This window comes from Heptranchias perlo, chromosome 22 (assembly GCF_035084215.1).
Source record: "Heptranchias perlo isolate sHepPer1 chromosome 22, sHepPer1.hap1, whole genome shotgun sequence".
NCBI lineage: Eukaryota > Metazoa > Chordata > Chondrichthyes > Hexanchiformes > Hexanchidae > Heptranchias > Heptranchias perlo.
This window is the reverse complement of record NC_090346.1, coordinates 23,857,318-23,877,435: the sequence shown is the minus strand read 5'-3', so window position 1 is coordinate 23,877,435 and position 20,118 is coordinate 23,857,318. Positions and strand designations below refer to the sequence as shown.

The 20,118-nt window shown below is 41.5% G+C and overlaps 1 protein-coding gene across 1 annotated transcript in view; it reads right to left on the bottom strand.

Moving 5' to 3' along the window:
• Nucleotides 1-20,118, bottom strand: part of LOC137340965 (uncharacterized) — a 125,938-nt gene that overhangs the window by 55,457 nt on the left and 50,363 nt on the right. Inside the window, exons 14-25 of the mRNA XM_068003775.1 lie at nucleotides 18,525-18,691; nucleotides 17,538-17,650; nucleotides 13,917-13,995; nucleotides 12,161-12,298; nucleotides 9,010-9,172; nucleotides 8,721-8,842; nucleotides 7,167-7,307; nucleotides 6,109-6,222; nucleotides 2,600-2,728; nucleotides 1,559-1,720; nucleotides 662-826; nucleotides 179-344 (exon numbers count right to left, since the gene is read on the bottom strand). Coding sequence (XP_067859876.1) covers nucleotides 179-344; nucleotides 662-826; nucleotides 1,559-1,720; nucleotides 2,600-2,728; nucleotides 6,109-6,222; nucleotides 7,167-7,307; nucleotides 8,721-8,842; nucleotides 9,010-9,172; nucleotides 12,161-12,298; nucleotides 13,917-13,995; nucleotides 17,538-17,650; nucleotides 18,525-18,691 — 1,659 coding nt within the window. The remainder of the gene's footprint in view (nucleotides 1-178; nucleotides 345-661; nucleotides 827-1,558; nucleotides 1,721-2,599; nucleotides 2,729-6,108; nucleotides 6,223-7,166; nucleotides 7,308-8,720; nucleotides 8,843-9,009; nucleotides 9,173-12,160; nucleotides 12,299-13,916; nucleotides 13,996-17,537; nucleotides 17,651-18,524; nucleotides 18,692-20,118) is intronic.

Below are 20,118 nucleotides of genomic sequence, written 5' to 3'. Positions count from 1 at the left end.
CCATCCCATCCTTAGCCCCGCCCCTGCAGGTGTGCCACACTATATAAATGCAAATTCATCATTCAGTCTCCTTCAAGCCAATGAGTGGCAGCTACTTTATAAAATTCTTTCAAACAGCAGAATTTGTGCATTGCCAAAGGTAAATACTTGTTTGGACCTATTAATTAGTCATCCTTACCATTAGTATATCCAGTGTAGTACTGCTGGCATCCCTTCTCGTGTGTGGTGGCTAGTTTAATTTTCTCTCTGTGATCTATCATTCCCTCCAGTACTACTTTTCTGCTGAGGGCAGAGGCAGTGTAAGTTCCCAGCAGGCCTAAATGACTAGCTTCAGAAGCCTTCCACTGTGAGGGAAGCAAAATCAATAATTCAAGTATTTACTTTTAACTTAGGAATCAAAAGTGCATCTAATATCATTACAGGACTATCAGATTTTTAAAATTTAATGGTTCAGTGTACAATCATATTTTAATCTAATGACACACTGGGCATGGACCCTGAAAATGTTAAGTAATTTTATCATATATCAATTTAGAAAAAAATAAATTGCAATATTGGGTTGTCAAATATTACTCAGTGATAAAATAACACTGCAATAGCCAGTAGTAGAAAAATGTCACTACAGTACTTCCTTCTTCAAAGCCGCAGTGAACTCAATTACCTCCATATCAAGAGAGTAGTTCTTTATGTCAGCCTGTCCAGCATTCCTCAGTGTCATCCCCAGCACCATGTCATGTTTCTCATCACTGGAAAGACTGACTCGGGTTTGGGATGATAGAATAACTTCTCCTTTATTTCGCTGATTCTTTCCTGACAATTTGATAGACTGCAAATAAAGTTGAAGTCTTTCATTACAATGTTACCTCACATGTATCTATCTTCTTACTCTTTTAGTCCTATTCTTTGTGTCAATATTCCTCTTACTTGTCTTCTCTCCTGAATCTTTGCTAACATTGAATCAACGTTGGAGCGAGTGTGCTGCACTCCAACACCCCATCCAAGTAGTCATATCTGAGCATGTACAACGAGAGTTTGACCAGCAGAGATCTGAGCCAAGCCTAAAGCTATCCTCGCCCTAAATCCACACAATTGCTCTTCTATCAGGGATATCTGGATAGCAGGAACCTTGGCTGAATTTCCATCCCCTAACCCTGGAGCATTGAGGACAATTGTAGCTCCTACTATTGCACTGACTGAGATCAGTTAACTCAGCTCAGACTGGAGATCAAACCTGGAATCTCTGTGGCTTCTCTGACACAGCTAGTTAGAGCTTAACCAGCTGAGCTATCTGGGAAGCCATCGTCTCCTTTAACAACACACTGACCCAGTACTCTTTTTTCCACTTTTTCAGATTGTTCCCACAAAAATATTTGAATTTAAAAATTATTACCAGCCAATGGCCTAGGTTTTCAGATTGTAATGCTGATGGTTCCGCACGTTAAATGAAATGAAATGAATATTCAGGCCAATCAGTCCTTTTAGAAAGCCTTGCAGGATGAATGAAGACAAAATAAAATAATAATTCTAATAGCTAAAATAAAAAAGAAACATTTCCTACATTTGACATGTTACAGAAGGCCACTTTCAGGTAATGGTTCAGCTGGTCATGATAATCAGTTTGGATCCTACCAAGAATGTCCTGCCTTCCACAAGATGACTGGAAAACATTTGAGAAAGTGGCAGCAACCCAGATGTTGTCCGGTCTCTCCGGTCGGTTATTCTGTAGAAAGGTGGAAAACAGATGATAATTTCTGCCTTCCATAATGATTTGTCACTTACCTATAAAATATCCTCTCCAGGATTTTTACCACTGTGCAGTTTCTTTCTTTAGGGATTGTTGGCGAGTGAGGTATAGATTAGTGCTCGTTTAATAATAGTGTGCAACAGACTAAGATCTATATTAACTTTGAGATACAAGAATTGATGAGGTGCCCATGGAAGGGGCAAATACAATAACTAAAACTTTATGTAAGTATCACAAGCACCTTTGGGCATTAGAAACTCTGGGAGCTGACTCTACAACTGCATGGCTGTAAAGCAAGTTAACCATTACTATATTACTGTGGTGACCAAATAAATCACAAGTGTGTTAAAACAGCAATGACAGAATTTTAGATGAATGAAATAATCAGCATGCTAAATTTAATGGGGGTGAAATTTGTTTTGAGCATTAGAGCAAATTGGGCGATAGCGCATTGGTAGTCCATCTTACACACTGCCTGATGTTCTTTACATTGGCTTTAAGTATAAAATGGACTGCTCATGCGCTATTGCCCGTTTTGCGCTACTGCCTAAGTTGAATTTGACCCCCAATAGTTATAGACCCAGAAATAATTATGTGACTGCTTTCTTGTAACATTACTGCCATCATTTGCTGATGTTATTTAAATCACTGAAAGTCTGGTGATTGTTTGGCTTTCAGAGGTAGAATCACATTTTTAATTGCAATTTTTAGCACAAAAAGTAAAATGCCTGAAATGTACAATTTTAGGCTCAAGTTGTAGAATAAGGGACTTGATTACACAAAGGACACTGACATTACATACACTTTTCACACAAATCAACAGATTAGCTTCCTTATTGGAATAATTATCTTTACCTGAAACTCAAAGCTTTGGTTGATTTTCTTGTCACCCCAATGCAGTTCCACACTTTCAGAAAAAGAGTTTTGAGTATGTGTGGCAGATCCACAGCCATGCACAGATCGTATCATAAGCAAGGGCTGCAGCTAGAGAAACACAACAGTGCATCAGCAAAACAGTTGTGCATGGAATTATCTCAATTACCGTAATAAAACCAAACTATTATTGTAAAACGTCCCCACCTCACTCTTTTAGTTATAAAAACAGAAAATGCTGGAAATACTCAGCATGTCAGGCAGCATCTGTGGAGAAAGAAACAGTTGACATTTCAGGTAGATGACCTTAACTCTGTTTCTTTCTGTTCAGATGCTGCCTGACTTGTTGAGTATTTCCAGCATCTTCTGTTTTTATTTCAGATTTCCAGCATCTGCAATATTTTGCTTTTGATTCACTCTTTTAGTTACTATTTGCCATCATTCCCTGGTCTTACTCACCAGATCAGATAGAAAACTGAACATGTTGGAAGATGTTTGAATTTTGCCAAGTGTCAGCGGATTGTTGTGCTAACTGGTAACCTTAAGGACAAGGAGGCAACTGAGAAGGGACCTCACAAAGGTATATAAGGCCGCAGACCGCAATTGGTATAGAAATGGCAAATCTAGACCACAGCTTCATTTGAACCATGGCAGTAGGAGAAGGGGACACAGGTGCAAACTGATTAATTTAGAACCTATATCAAGAAATTCTCCTTCGCACAAAGAGTGGCCAGCACTTGGAATGGTGCAGTGATGGAGGCACAAACCTTGGAATAATTTAAGAAAAAGCTGGATAAAGTGATGTGGAACTGCGATTTTTTTTTCTGGATGGATGAGCTAGGATGAGGTGTCTGGCCTTCCTCACCCATGTCTATTTTGTGATCTTGTGACATAATTGACTCACACTATCTGGATCCATTGGTGACAATATCCATCATTCCACCTACAATTTACACAAACAAAAGAGACATGTCCAGGCTGCAGCTAACACTGACTGTAATTGTTCATTTGACCTTTTAACAGCCAATCTCCTTCAGACTTTTGAGCCTTGATATTAACCCCCTCTTCCCTCCCACCACAACAGGCGGGAAGGGGTCGGGGTTGGGGGTGGGTGGTAAAAGACTTAAATATGGTGAACGCGTCCCCAACACGCCACGCACACGCCCGCTGCCTTTTTTATGGTGGCGGATATTGGGGCGTCCGTGTGTCCCAACGAGGAGAGGCGGGACACTTCATTAACATATCTAAATCGGGCTCCCACAGTGCAATTGGGAGCCGGATATAAAATCTACTGCTTGCTGCGCGGGTTTCCCAGGGGTCAGGAAACCTTGCAGCGAAAGGGAGGAGGGAGCTGCCAGCTCCACAAGGTAAGTCCCTTATCCAGCACTCCTTGTGGGCCAGGAGGTGCAGGAGTGCTTCCCCAGCTCCTCAAGGAAGCAGTCAGCCTCACCCCGGCCAATAGCAGCCTCTCTCTTCCTCCCTGCCACGTTTACCGTTCTTCCCCCAGAACCAATGGCCTCTTTCTCACCCCTGCCACGATCGTCGACCTCCCCCCAACTTCTGCTTGTTGACGACTGTCCCCAAGGGCCCCAGCTTTGGCCTCCTGCCGCTGGTATTCCCTCTTGGCTGCCGACCAGGCTGTCCATTTGGTCGGTTGCCAGGCGGGAAACGGAACAAAAAAACGATAATGAGTTCCTGCCTTTAAGTTGGGCAGGACCTCCGTGTTCCTGGTCTTGCCGGGTTCTTCGGCCTCCCCCGCAGCCTCCCCGTAAATAGGAGGGCCCTGAACTCCTAGTTACCTCATCAGATGTAGAACATTCATTACTTAACTGCCACTTAACAATAGAAAAAACTTGTTTGGTAAAACATGGAAGAAATTGCAGGACATTTCTTAATTTAATGAATCTGGATGGGTGAGGAAGGAATCAAACAAATTTCAGCACAAAAGCATCAGGTGAATGAGTAATTAAGAATCTGTGCCCAATTCAAAAGACTTCCAACAGCTGAACAGGATAGTTCAGCCAATCGGTGCTTCCCGTCCAACTTCAAATTCTACTGGCAGGCGAATGATAATCTGTGCCCAATTGAAAAGGCACAGAGCTTTCAAAACTGAGCGATAAAGTTCAGTCAATCGGTGCCTCCTGTTAAAAAAATAACTTTTTCTTCATTATTTTTCCTGTCTCCAGTTCTGTGCAAAATTCTGACCCATTGGTTGTTGGGTGGCTGTAAATAGAACTTGCATTTTATATATAGTGCCTTTCACAACCTGAGGACATCCCAGAGCACGTTACAGACAATGAAGTACTTTTGAAGTGTAGTCATTGTTGCAATGTAGGAAATAAAATCTAAATGTAAGGAAGTACCAATATGGTTTATCTTTATCTATTTCTATTTCAATAATCTTTGCTGAATGTGGCCAGTGCAAAGTGCCAGGATCAAGCCCACCATATAAAGTGAGTTTGACACCACTTGCCTAGAATCTTATTTGCCATTCTGCCTTTAAAGATCTATGTATGTGCGTTCCTGGATCTCTCAGTTCTTCCACTCCACTGAGAATTTTACTGTTTAAAGGTACATTTCCATTCTTTTTCCCAAAATGTAGTACTTCACATTAATCTATGTCGAACTGCAATTATCACATATCTGCCCAATTCCCTATCATGTTTACAATCTCCTAAGGTTTCCGGCATTCTTCCTCACAGATTACCAAGCCCTCTAATTTGATATAACCAGCAAATTGTGACTTTATTCCCACTGAAATAGATTTCAATGTTCCAAAAAATGACTGTTGACCATAACAGGTTGCATTTAATCTGGTGCCTTTAACATGGAAATGGGCAGTAAATAGAAGAGATGACTAAAGGCAAGGTTGAAGAGGTAGATTTTGAGGAGGTTTTTGAAGGTGGAGATAGATATTGTGAGGTGGAGGGATTTAAAAAAAGAGTTCCAAAGTGCAAGGCCATGAAGGGTGAAATTCTTCCTCCAATGGTGGGACAGAAAGAAGGAGGATGCACAGTCGGTTAAAGTCAGAAGAGAGGAGGGTGTAAATGGGGACTAGAAGAGGTTCCACAGACAGAGTGGGGCCATGGGGAGATTTGTAAACAAGGATGAGTTGTTGAATCAATGCAATGGGGAATGGGGACATTTTGCTATAGGAATGTATATTTTAGTATGACCTTTGTACTTATCCTCTGACCTTCTCTATGATTCACTTGACCTCTGATCTATAACAATATAATTGTGAGCCTAGATGTAGCTGTGCATTTAACAGTGGTTGTCAGGTGACCAGTGTCCATGGTTGTAATCTAATCTGACATTTTTATTGGTTAACAACTTATCTTCTCCAAAAATATTTTTTTGCTTCTAAAATGTATTAATATGCAATAGAAATATCTATGATTAGCTGTTACAGTATAACACATTTTTGGAAGCACTTCCTAGTTCTGTTAATTAATATATGGGGTACTACTGTAATTGTAGGTAAGGAATACCTGGCCTGAGGAAAAGTCCAAGCAGGTGTCCCAAACTGTTAAATTGCTTTCCAATTTGTATTCCAATGTAAATTTAAGGTCAATGGGTTGGCCTCCATTCCAGGCAATATGGGCCTAGAGAAGAAAGATTAAACAAATGTTAGTCAGACCTTATATTGTTCCATTGTATGTGAGGTTACAACAAAAATTAAACGCAGCTGATGTTCCAAATCACTCTTTAGTGATATATTACAGTAGCTTTGGGCTTATTTTTAATCAGTTTGATTCAGATCTGTGTGATAATGAATGACAGGGTACACAGAGCTTCTGGCACGCAGTGCTGACCATGATACATACCCACATTCAGGTTTGTTACACTCTACATTGAACTAAAAGTAAAAACCTATAGCTGTTTTAAAATTATATTTAAACTGGAGCAACTTTCCCTTTAGACACAAAGGGGCATGCTGGCCAAGAAAGAATGATGAGGAGTTACAGAACGAAACAGTTTTGAAATTTTAAACTTGGAATGACAGTTGCATCAATAGCAGACAGAACGACAGTGACACCGATAGAGGCAGAATCTTTATACCTTCTCACAGGATTTTGTGCTGAGTCAGGCTGTGCTAATGGGTATTTGATTTCTGCCACTCTGACATGATATTTTATAATTATATGCTGTAGAAAAAATCTTCAATAAAGAAAAACAAATAAGTATTGTCAAATTTTAATGGCTGGCTTGAAAAACTTAAAGGGAAGTGTTTCCTGGCAATGTTCCTTGTGAGACACTTCCAATCATGCAAAAGCTCAAAAGATTTTAAATTTTCACTATCATTCAAGCACTGTATAAATATCAACTGGCCTAGTTGAGAGGGTTCAGAAAACTGGCTGGGGAATGTCTTGCCTCAGGCTATTGTTTACTGCATTCAACATGGAACAGTATTGTTGCCATTAGTACAGATGCCTGTGGATTGGAGCAGCCTTCACATTAGACACAAAAGGGTATGCTGGCCAAGAAGGGAATACATTACAAAAATAATATTGATAATTCCCTCCCCTGCCTGGTTCACTACTCCAACCTTTTGATTGTATTTTTGTCCTTTTCTTTCAGAAAGACACTTTAGTTCAAACTTTTCCAAGGCGAGTTTGAATGGGTGTTGAAGGTTGGCTCTACTTTCCAGACGATCATTATCCAAATTCAGAAAGGCTAAAAGAACCACCTGTTCCAAGGAAACATATTTTCATATAATTGACCATTGAAAAGCTCCACTAAATATTACTCTTCAGATATCAAAGCACATTGGGGGTAATTCTGACTTTGAGCGACAGTGAAGCAATAGCGAATTGGCAGCCTATTTTACATCTCTCCCAATTTTCATTTCCATTGCTATTGCCCGCTTTACACTATAGCCCAAAATCACAATTACTCCCATACAGTCTTAGTTACCTCTTGAATGAGATTAAACAGAAACATAATGTGCCTTAAAATACATGGTGAATACATACCAGGGATGAGCTAAGAAGTGGCTTCCAAATTTCAATTGGGCCAGACTTGAATTTTTTCCAAACCCAATGAGATGGATAAATTGAGAGAGTTTCGGAGTGAAATCGGTCTTTGCCAGTAGCTCGTAATGAATCAGCAGCCCATTTTACACTATTGAAGTCAATGGAAAATAAAACTGAGTGTGGTGTAAAATGGCCTGCCGACTCGCTATGAGCGTGTTTCGCGTTACTGTCCAACGCCAATTTCACTCCCTTTGAATTTTGGAACCAAATGAAGATTTCTAAACACAAATATTTAGCTTGAAGTAGCACAAAGTTCAGATTCAAAAATCTAAAGCTGAGTTTCTGATATACAGCATTAGTTCTCAAACTATGTGGTGTGTTGCCTGTCAAGGTGGGGTGAAGCAAGGATCAGATAGGACCGGAAACAATTTGTATTGTTAATTTGAATGATGCTGTTGCCACAACACTGCTTCAGTAGTTCCACCTGATTAGATGGAGTTCATATCAATCACACAAAGCTCCTCCCCCTCAGCAGAGCTATGACTGGGTTTGGTGTTATTTTTCTTCTTTTAACGTTCCACTATCACAACCAATTGCTGCTTCTTCCAAAGGGTTCCAGTGACTGTGTGCCTTCAGTGTCCCATTCTTTGGCCTCAGTTACCCTGCTCCATCTTCACCCTTGCATTCTCCTCATAAAGCTGTGCAAACACTGCAGCAAATAGGGAAATATAGTGTTGCCGAGACAACCAGGAGAGAGACACATTTAAAACAGAAGATTAAGAAAGGAAACAAAAAAAGCGGAAAGTGGAAATAAGTGAGAAAAGTGAAAGGGCAAAAGAAAAAAAAAGGAGGAACGTGGAGTGGGAAAGATAAAGAAGTGGAGGAAAAGGCAGATACCTTTTGTGGAAGGTCACAAGAATCTGAGAACTTTTTGGTAGCGCATGGCTTTAAAAAATTGAAATGGGCCTAGCCCCAGAAAGGTTTGAGAACTACTGAGGGTTGGCCATATCGAAAGTCTGAATAAACTTAAATGCCATTCCCAGCAAACACAAGAAAACATATATCAGAGGCCACTGTTTCCATCTTATTATCAGTCACAATAAAGCTTCCATGTTTATCAAACTAACCTGATCCTTGTTGTCCCAGTTGATTACAATGTCATCCTGGTGACTGAGGAGAGAATGAGAAAGACTCATCCTGACCTGTGATTGATGAGGTAATGGGATGGCAAATGGATGGAGAAAGTCCACTACAAAAGAATGACAAAGTCTTGTTAGAAATGCAGGATACAAATTATTTTGCTAAATAAAAAAAGCTGTAATATATCTGCTGAACTTTTGATCAAGCAGTTCAGGTTCAAAGATTAAAATGTACAAATTCTTATTATTTTACTAACACTTCCAAATTAGATTTTACCATCAATTTCATGGCGTCCAAATATCTTTGGGAAAGGTCCACTGTAGTTTGCTGAAAAACTCAGTTCTTTGTCTTCCCACAGGGCAGTGTGACTGAGTGTGTAGGTCCGGCCATTCTTCTGATAAACTATGTTACATAACAGTTTTTTAGGAATTGTTTTCAACTGTAAAGGGGAAATAAATAAAGCTAATTAAAAAATAATTTTGTGTCTTTTATTGGGAAGAAATATTAAGAGACCATTATAAAGAGGGTGCAGTTATCCAAGAAACACTATCAAATCTTGACTTAAATTAAGAAGCAGTCGAAGGATGAGTAACAAAGACCAAGGGCATGATTTTTACTCCGAGCCGAGTACCCCACGTGTCCGTAGGCATTTGTGTGGAGAACCCGGAAGTAAATTGAGCGTGTTGCAATCTGCGATCGCAACTCAACTGAAGGTAAGTATTTGAGCTTCTGGGTTTGCCATGCACCAAGCAGATTGACAGGCTAACTGCCTGTCAGCAGTGAAAGGAGCCGTGAATCAGAGAAGGGGGAGGGAGGGAGGGAGAGAGAGAGAGAGATCATTGGGCTTGGAAAAAATTGGAGGTACGGGGGGGATGTGGATGGCATCAGTTGTTGGGGGGGGGGGATCAGCCAGCATGAAGATCGAAGAGGGAGAGGGGTCAGCCAGCGATGACGTCGGGGGGGGCGGGGTCAGCCACAACGGAGATCGGGAGGGGGGGGAGTGGTCAGCCAGCAATGGAAATTGTGGGAGGTCAGCCAGCAATGAAAATTGGGGGGTCCAGCCAGCAAAAGAGATCGGGAGGGGGAGGGGGGTTGGGGGTTCGGCTGATTGCTGGGTTCCTGTCGGCCAGGTGAGCTTGTTGGCCTGGATGAAGCTCTCTTGCTCCTCCAGGCCACAAGTAGTGCAATAAAGGCACTCACTTCGTGGATCTGGCCCTTCCTGCTTGCTTTCACCTGATGTGATTCAGAAGCGATGGAAAACCCGAACAGGTAACGCTAAATTCATGTTAATGTTCCAATTCACAAAATATTAAGTACCTCAAGTATTTCAATGAGGTACATTGCCCTTTTAAGTACGGGCCCACCGGCTTTAAGTAGGGGTGGGATTTCCTGGTGTCTGCTGTCCACATGCATACAAACCTGCCTGTGTTAACCCCAGAAGTGGACGAGTTGGAGCCGGGATACGGTCCCGCTCCAAAAAGCTGTTATTTTAACCTCTCATCCTCCCCAACCCACCCTTTCTTAGTGTACATGTCATAAACCTGCTCCCTGCAGATCCGGATTTAATGGAAAGGATAGAAGTCTCTAAGGATCTGACATTCATGTTCTCATAAAAATGTGAGAGAGCACTACTTTTTTGCTAATAGGGAATTGCCAACAAAAATGTGGGAGGGTTTTTAAAACATGCGACGCCTGTGAAAAAAATGTCGTTAGTGATAACAAAGAAATATCAGCCAATCATGCAGCACCTTTTAACGCCTCTCACAAAGCCACTTAACCAATATAAATCTTCTAAACTCTGAGAGCCCAGCTGTGTGACGTGCAATTGCGGTACAGAGTGGCTTAAGAACAACAAAAGGGGTGAATGTAACCCTACCCGCAGGTGGGCAGTTAATATCGCCCAGGTTACTTACCTGCCCTGGAGTTGCCTGCAGCTGACAATTGCCGACTTTAACCTGTTTAACGGAGCAGGCGGCAAAGACACCCAACCAAAGCTGCCGGGGTCCTTTTTTACACATGCATGTTGGGTCCCGATGACATCATTGGGACTTGACTATAATTTTAACTTGGCGGCCTGCCAGGTGTAGAGAGCTGGGAATCAGATCAGGGTCAATAGAGGCCAAAAGATCTGTTTTTTTCCCCTTACTTTTCTTTGGGGCCATGAGGAGCATGAGGAGCAGTGGAGTTTAGGCCTCCCCTGCCATAGACTTGGCTTCTCCAGTGCAAGACCCCCACGGAACGGGTCCGGCAGCCGATCCTGGCCAGAACAGGTGGAAGTCGGCTAGTGGGATTTAAATTGGACCCCAGGCTTAATTTCTGGAGCAGCGGGTGAGCTTCTAACTCATAATGTTACTCACATGCCGAAAACTGGCCCAGTGTTAAAATCGGGCCAGTGGCCATGCAGTAAAAGCTCTTGTAAGTGTTGAAAAATAGAGCACTGCAAAAATGCGTAGGCTTCAAGGAGATCCTGAAACATTTGCCTGAGGAAGGAGGAAGTCTCCGAAAGCTTGTGAATTTAAAATAAAATTGCTGGACTATAACTTGGTGTTGTAAAATTGTTTACAATATATGCTATAATATTCAGGTATCCTATGATTTACACTATATGCTACATGTATGTTTCCATACATAGTGGTTCTGCATAAGTGCACCCTCATGCACCTGTCTCACTGGCTGGTGTGCTGCTGATGGTTGTTAAGCACCATTTTCCTTTTGGTGTTCCAGGCTTTGCAGCTGCTTCTCATTTAAGTCAATTGTGAGTCACCTGACCATGGCAATATTGTACATCATGCAGTACATTACTTTCATTTTGTTAACCTTCTTGAAGGCATCATCTACGTCTCTCTTCTCCACCCCCCACCCCCGGCCCCGCCCCGGACTGGCTTAAGCATCTGAAATATTACTTTGACATCCTAAATGTCTGCTTTCTGAGGCTGCATAGGCATCATTGAAGCCAGTCTCTGATGGAATATGGGGATCATACAGAGGTGTAATCTCCAAGGTAGCGCCATGTAACCTATGGGGCAAGTTTTATGAGTTAGCGCTCCTGGAGGTAGATTGTGACTTTGTGTGAGTGTAAAGTGGGTGATAGCAAGTTGGCAGCCCATTTTATATCTCTCCCGAGTGGAAATAAAAATCAGGAGAGATGTAAAACAGGCTGCCAACTCGCTAGCACCCATTTTACTCTATCGCACAAAGTCATGATCTACCCCCTGGTGTGGAGCTTTGCTAGTCCGGAAGGTAGACTGGATAATCAGGCAAAGAGATTGGTATGTTCTTAGTAAAAAGAAATGGGATAAAAGATGCAACTGTCAATTACTGAAATAAAATCAATCACACGCTAACTAAATTACAAAATATCAGGTGAAATACTGCACTGTTAGAAGTAGTCAAGCATAATATGTTAAATTTAAATGATGAAGCAAACCTGTGGGAATGTGTGAGTCATCTCCAAGACCTCACTATAACCAGAATCACCAGTAGTTAAAATGGTGAAAGCATCCAGTTTACTCTTATCCAGTATAATGTTCAGTGTTCCTTTTACCACATTTGCAGAGTAATTGACCTGCAAAGAAAAAGTTGTCAGCAATAATGTTTCAGAAAATTAAAGAATTCAAATAGATTATATTTATTTTATTTATATTGTTTTATAATTCAATTGCATGTTAAAATGTATATAATAAAGTACACAGAGGTAACTTTAATATATAATATACATTTGTATATAGCAGATGGATACACACACCAAAAACTCTCAATACAAAGTTCAGGCACATAAAGTTGTGTTTGGCGTTTCCCTAATAAAAACATTGAGCTACAGATTTTAGTTAGTGCTTTTAATAAGCTGCATGTGTGCTTTTGCCGATTGAATGTAGAAGAGGATTATCAGTACAAGTTTACAGTATCCTGCCAGTAATTCTTGGCAATATACAGAAAGCATAGTAATATATTTGTACTCTCCTCGATCTTCTGCCAAATATCTCCTCCTGGACTCGTGATGGTGAGAGTGTCCCATGACATTTAAGTCTTCTCTTACATAGGCAAAACTGTATGCACATGGAAGGAAGTTCATGGTATGCTAACATTGCAATGGACGGGGTCCCATTCTCAATGCCATAAAACTCGTCAAGAGGAATTAGAAAGAATGAGAGCAGAACTGTGCCAGGAAATAAAAGATAACTCATACAATGCTTGCAAGAGCGGTAGACAAAGATTCTAGAGGAAGTGGGCCAGAAACTATCGAGTTCTTATGATTGTCAGTGTATGGACACAGTCAGATTGGGTAAAATAACACTGCTATTGTGCAAAATAAATTTTAAAAATGTATTCCACTTTGGCTGTGGTCCAATAATTTCTGTTGCAGTCCAAGACCTACTATCAGGTGCTGTCAATACAGATTGATGCTGTCTGCTTTATGACTTGTTCAAACCCAAAAAAGCACTTTAATTTATGTTGGTAAATTTGATCAATACAATTTATAAATAACGAAAGAATACTCAGACTTCTCAGCATGAAACTTCAGATATATTAGGTGTAATTTTCAGTTTGGGCAGAAAACTGATAACTCCATTCGATTGAAGCCAATGGAAAAGAAACCCAGTCAGGGTGTGTAATGGGCAGCCGATCCCCAGCCGCCAGATTACTGCCTGCGCCCAAACTGAAAATTCTCCCCGTTGTTTCCGAAATTTATTTGCTAATACTATTACTACTATTTACTAATACTATTACTACTATTTATTCTACTATTTGCTAATATTATTACTACTACTTGTTCTACTATTTGCTAATACTATTACTACTACTTATTCTACTATTTGCTAATACTATTACTACTATTTATTCTACTATTTGCAAATACTATTACTACTACTTATTCTACTTTTTGCTAATACTATTACTACTATTTATTCTACTATTTGCTAATACTATTACTACTATTTATTCTACTATTTGCTAATACTATTACTGCTATTTATTCTATTTGCTAATACTATTACTACTATTTATTCTACTATTTGCTAATATTATTACTACTACTTATTCTACTATTTGCTAATACTATTGCTACTATTTATTCTACTATTTGCTAATACTATTACTACTATTTATTCTACTATTTGCTAATACTATTACTACTATTTATACTATTGTACTTCAGTAACTACAAAACAATAGATATTTACCTTTGGCAATATTTCCAATGCACCAGGAAGATAACTGAGGGCAGGGATATTCTGCAATACTACAAGGTGCAGTTCTTTACTATAAAGGGAAGAAGAAAACAACCAAACAGTAAGTTAACCGAACTATAACACTGTTGAAATTAAATACAAGGAGCAATGAAGGAAACTGTAGAATGATATCACAGGGATCGAAGAAAAATCTCATTTCAATCACAATGCAATAATACTAGCAGAAAATCAGGGTATAGTAGCCTGGTGATTACGGAACTGAATAATAATCCAGAGGTCATTAGTTCACAATCCCACAGTGGCAAGTTATGAAACTAAATTTAATAAATCTGATAATTTGTGGGCTAACACCAGAAAATGAAAGCTGCTGAATCGTTGAAAAACCCAATTGGTTCACTACTGTCCTGCAGGGAAGGGAACCTGCCACCCCCACATGGTCTGGCTTGTACATGACTCCAGTCCCACACTACCCAGTTGTTTAATATCTTCAGGGCAATTAGGGATGAGCAATAAATATGACTTTTCCGTACCACCCACATCCCAAGAACAAATAAATAAATTGTTAAATAGAAAATTATATCATTCTCAGTCATATTCTCCAGCCCCTTTTTACCATATTTTTAATGGTTCTAACTGCATTCTATATTCAGTGATTACAGCAAAATCTCAGCATCTGAGTAACCTCAGAGTGCCCAATTTTAAAAGAAAGCGGACACCAGATGCCATATTGGTAAAGGTGTTCGCACACGCGCAGATAACGAACCGCGGCACCATGTAAAATAGGGAGACTATGTGGTAGAACAGTGTGCAACGCTGATTTAAAGGGACAGATGCGATTTTGGAACCCAATGCTCCAGCCAACGCACAGCTGAACAGGTCTTAAACAGCATGGAGGAACCTCCACCTGCGCTATTTAAAGGGATCATGCAGGAGTTACAGGTTCGTTGCTGGATTATTGCTTCTGGCTGCTGATGCATTTGTACCTGTTTTTGCAGGTCTCCTTTACTTGCAAACTTGAACAAGGGGACATAGCCTAAAAATTAGAGCCAGGACTTGCAGGAGACAAGTTAGGAAACGCTTCTACATGCAAAGTGTGGTAGAAGTTTGGAAAGCTGTTCCACAAATGGCAGTTGATGCTAGCTCAATTTTAATTTTAAATCTGAGAAAGATAGATATCTGTTAACCAAAGATATTAAGGGATATGGAGCCAAGGTGGATATATAGGGAGTTAGGTCACAGATCAATCATGATCTCACTGAGTGGCGGAACATGCTCGAGGGGCTAAGTGGCCTACTCCTGTTCCTATAATAAAGTTTCAATACTCTACAGGAAGTGGGCTTGCTAGCAATAGCAAGAGCACGTTAAGAGTGGCAGGGATGGGACAGGAATGCTGTCATCCTGAGTGAGGACAGCAGGTTCATGTTCCATGGAGCTACTGCTACCTGCTACCTCCTGTTATGCGCCACCTTCTCCTTCCAGAAAGTGGGACGTGTGTCAGTGAGTGTCCTGCAAGATGTTTGGGTGATGTGCCTGTCATGGTTTAATAGCTGCCAGCGTGTATGACCTGTGAGTTGTGGTTGTGAGGCTTGAAACAGCGGTAATGCGTGAGGGTGAGATGAAGCATCTGATTGGAAGAGTTGAGTACTGATTGAAAGAGTTTGTTGGTATGTGGGTGATGGGGGGTGTAGAGTGTGGAGCAGTGGATGCTGCTAGTGGTGTAGTTGGTAGAAGATGCCACTTGACAGTTGACCTCACTCACCTTGACCACTTGTGTCAAAGCATTGAACTTCTTCCTGCACTGCATCCATGTTCGTGGTGCTGTGTACTTGGCATTGACTTCATCCCCTACTGCCTCCCATTGCCTTGGGACCATGTGTCTGGAGGACCTCTTGCACCCTCCTGTAGATATAGGATGCCCCTCCTTCTGTCCACGTCTTGCACCAAGGCCTCTAGTGCATCATCAGAGAACCTTGGTGCACGCTCTCTCGCAGGCCCGATACAAACTCAGATCGGCAGATTGGTGGGGTCTGGTGTGCAGATTGGACGATGTGGGATTTAGTAGTGCGCGACCTTTATTCAATGTTTTAAAATAACTCAACAGTTTGTAAACATAGGGACGAGACCTGCATCTGTGCTTTCTGTGTGCGATGTCTGATCTCTGTTCAGACTTGTATCTTATTTTTTGCAAGTATCAGAGTCCCACAGACTTTGAGCAGCCAAGTTGTTGCTCATTAAAAATTCCAGAGGTCCCATCATCACCATGCTGCACTATGTTGCAGCACAGATTCACTTAACAATTGGCTTCCACCACTTCCTGCAGCCACAATGCATCTTCCCTTTAAGAGGTGCAGGCCGCCATTAAGTGGTGCTAGCCACTCGCAATATCGGGGTCCCCTGCTGGTTAGCAGCCACTCAACAGCGCAGGTAGGGTTGGCTGCACGCAGCAATCAGGTAAATCACCAGGCAGCCTGAATGTTATGACCCCCATGCCCGGTTTTGAGGGTTATCCAATATAACCCCCAGCATGTTTTCTGTCATTGGATATTTGTAAAACTGAGGTTTTTAATCTTTTTAATATATATTAATAATCTGGACTTGGGATGTACAGGGCATAATTTCAAAGTTTGCAGATGATACAAAACTCAGAAATGTAGTAAACAGTGAGGATAGTAACAGACTTCAGGAGGACATAGATAGACTGGTGAAATGGGCAGGCACATGGCAGATGAAATTTAATGCAGAGAAGAGTGAAGTGATTCATTTTGGTAGGAAGAATGAGGAGAGGCATTAGAAACTAAACGCTACAATTTTGAAGGGGTTCAGGAACAAAGAGACTGGGGGTGCACGTACACAAGTCTTTGAAGGTGGCAGGATAGGTTGAGAAGGCTGTTAAAAAGGCATATGGGATCCTTGGCTTTATAAATAGAGGCACAGAGTACAAAAGCAAGGAAGTTATGCTGAACGTTTATAAAATACTAGTTAGGGCCCACCTGGAGTATTGTGTCCAATTCTGGGAACCACACTTTGGGAAGGTTGTCAAAGCCTTAGAGAGGGTGCAGAGGAAATTGACGGGAATGGTACCAGGGATGAAAGACTTCACTTACATGGAAAGACTGGAGAATCTCCTTGGAGCAGAGAAGGTTAAGGGGAGATTTGATAGAGGTGTTCAAATCATGAAGGGTTTTGATAGAGTAAATAAGGAGAAACTTTCCAGTGGCAGAAGGGTCAGTAACTAGAGGACACAGATTTAAGGTAATTGGCAAACGAACCAGAAGCAACATGAGGAAAAATGTTTTACGCCACAAGTTGTTATGATGTGGAATGCACTGCTTGAACTGCACTGGTTGGTGGAAGCAGATTCAATAATAACTTTCAAAAGGAAATTGGATAAATACTTGAAGGGGAAAAATTTCAAGGGCTATGGGGAATGAGCAGGGGAGTGGGATTAATTGGATAGCTCTTTCAAAGAGCCGGCACTGGCACAATGGGCCGAATGGCCTCTTTCTGTGTTGTATCATTCTATGATTCTATGGAATAATTACAGCACGGAAGTTTTATTTATCTGTGATTCCTTGGTCTCCTTTAGATTACTGCTGACATTGTTCCTCTTACTTGTTTTGTTGATTCTTCCCCTCCACATGCAGTATCAGATTGGCAATTGACTCATAGTTCAGCTTCAGTGATGCTTCCACGTCAGTGTCTTTGAGCCTACCATTGCATTCGGCCTGAGTAAATGATGGCAGAGTAATACAAGTACACTATTAGACGGGGAAAGTTGTGCTGTTTCTAAAATATTTGTTGGACAAGATCCACTTTGTCAGTGGTAGGCTTAAGCCCATTCAAACTCAGGGAACCAAATTATTTTACCAAGCGGTCATTTCTACAACTGGACAATTCTCCATTTGTCACTTTACAGAACAAAACTGTACGTACAATAATGATAACCACTGCCCACCCGAGTACCACATCTGCTCTCTAATTGCTTTTAGTAGCTTTATCCTGCCTTTCCATTCCTTGTCGTGTTTTTTTTTAAGAAGCCATTATTTTGTTTAAAAAATAATTGTAAAATATGTTAATTTGCCAGTGTGTTCAAGCATAACCTGGAACATCATCTGTTATACCTTGTGTCAGGCAAATATCCCTGAAATCCCACAGGGGTTCTGCTGGTCTCCTGCCATAGCTAATCAGCAGAATCCCTGTGGGGTTTCAGGGATCCAGTGCTGTTTCCGGGAGTTTTCTCATTGCCTTGTAACTTCCGTCCACAAATTTTTTTATGCAGCTTGGCCCCCTTTCTCATGGGGCTGACTGGACCACGGCTGGGGTCGTGGGGAGGGCTGGGAAATCCAGTTTCCAGCAGTCATGGGCAGGCGGATGTCCAAAGCGGGTGCTAGCGCCCACCTGCCCCATGCAAATGAAGTGCCTTCCCACTGACCTCACAAACTCCAGTGCTGGAGGGCAGCACATTCTGCAGATTTTCAGGAACTGTGCCTCTTAAATATCATAATTTTAAAATCAGATTACGAACTAGTTTTTAACTTGTTCTCTAGAAATGATTACTAACAAGTAAAAATTTACAGTGAAACATTCCACATCAATTACCTTGATACTGAAGGGCACCCCAAGCTGTTTAATGAAGGGGATTGTATGCTGAACTCCAGCACTAAATTCAATGACAGTGCCCAATGCAAACTCTCTGGAGGCACCCAAACTTATCTTCATATTCTTGGCATCATACTGAATGTCAAACATCGAACTCATTTTGGTACCTGAGAATCAAAAGGGTGGTACAAAGCAATATGAACTGGCAAAACTGTGGAGCTCACCCATTTTAGCCTCAAAATTTTATTGGCAATATTCGTGAATGAATGCTTAACACGTTCGAAAATCTATTATTTTAACGGAGGTGTTAACCTATGCAAATTAAAAGGGTTAACATCTGTGCTAAAATAGCAGAGAGGAATGTCATTCAAATGTATCTAAATATTTGTCCATCATTATCAGCAATGGTCATTTTTGGATTTATATTAATACTGAGTATTACATGGAGCTACACTGACTTTGAATGCAGTTTAAATCACGGTGATGGTGCTTTGAGCAGGATGTGTCTGATGTTGATGGCAGTCATTTTTTCAATTTTGTTTGCATTATTTCCAAATCAGTACGGAAATCTTATCAATTATATTTTGGAAATGTTTACTAATTCCATGAGGGATGTTAGTGCTGGGGAATGGAACACTTTCTATTTCAAGTACCTAAGCCCTGATTTTAACTCGGGATGGCAGTGGAGCGGGAGGGGGCCGAGTCGAGCAGCAAACCGTTCTGACCTCGGCCAGGGAGATTTGACCTCCTTGGCGTAATTTGCATTGGCCCAGTCAGTCTCCTGCCCGAAACTGCCGGGAAGCAACAGCTGGCCGGAGACGCAATATTGGGTAGCAGGAGGCCGCCGCCGGGGACCGGAGGAATGGTCCCCAGTACTCAAGTAAGTGGCAGGAAGGGGGCTCGAAATGGTCTCACAATTTTTGGGGGAGCCCGGGCAGGAGAGGCCTAAACTTTCTTTGTGGGGCCCAGGGGAGTACTCCTGTTCCGCCTGGCCTCACAAGGAAAGTCAAAAAAAAGTAAAAATAAACTTACCATTTTGGACCTCTTCTGGCCCTGATTCCTCTTCCTGCTAGGTTGGCCTTGCGGGAAAGCTATAGTGGTTTCCCCACACAGGCCTCTGGTTATAATAGCAGTCCGGCAGGTGTCCTTCCTGCTTACGCAGAAGAGCTGGCTAAAATTAGAACCTGCAGGAAGAGAGCAGGACTTCGGTAGTAAGTCCTCGGCCAATTTTAACTGCTGGGAGCGGGCAGGGTTAAAATCCTCCAGTTTCAGTATCAGGCATGGCATTATCTTCTTTGAGTCTGTCTCAACAGTGCATCACAGCCCCAAACTCAGAAGAGCACATGCTACTGCATCAATGCAACATTCGCATACCAGCTAGTGTATGGCCTCTCTGAATGAGAATCGCAATTAATGTTTATTTAGGAGTGATTTTGTGCTGTGGGCCCATGTCTAATAGGAACTGGATTGAGGCTAACTGAATTAATTCCCTAGAAGAACCTTACACTGTATTCAATTGGCCTGGGCTGGACCTGAACACGTCCCAGAGCTGAGAGGCCCATGCCTTAACAGTTTCATCGCACCACCATCTACC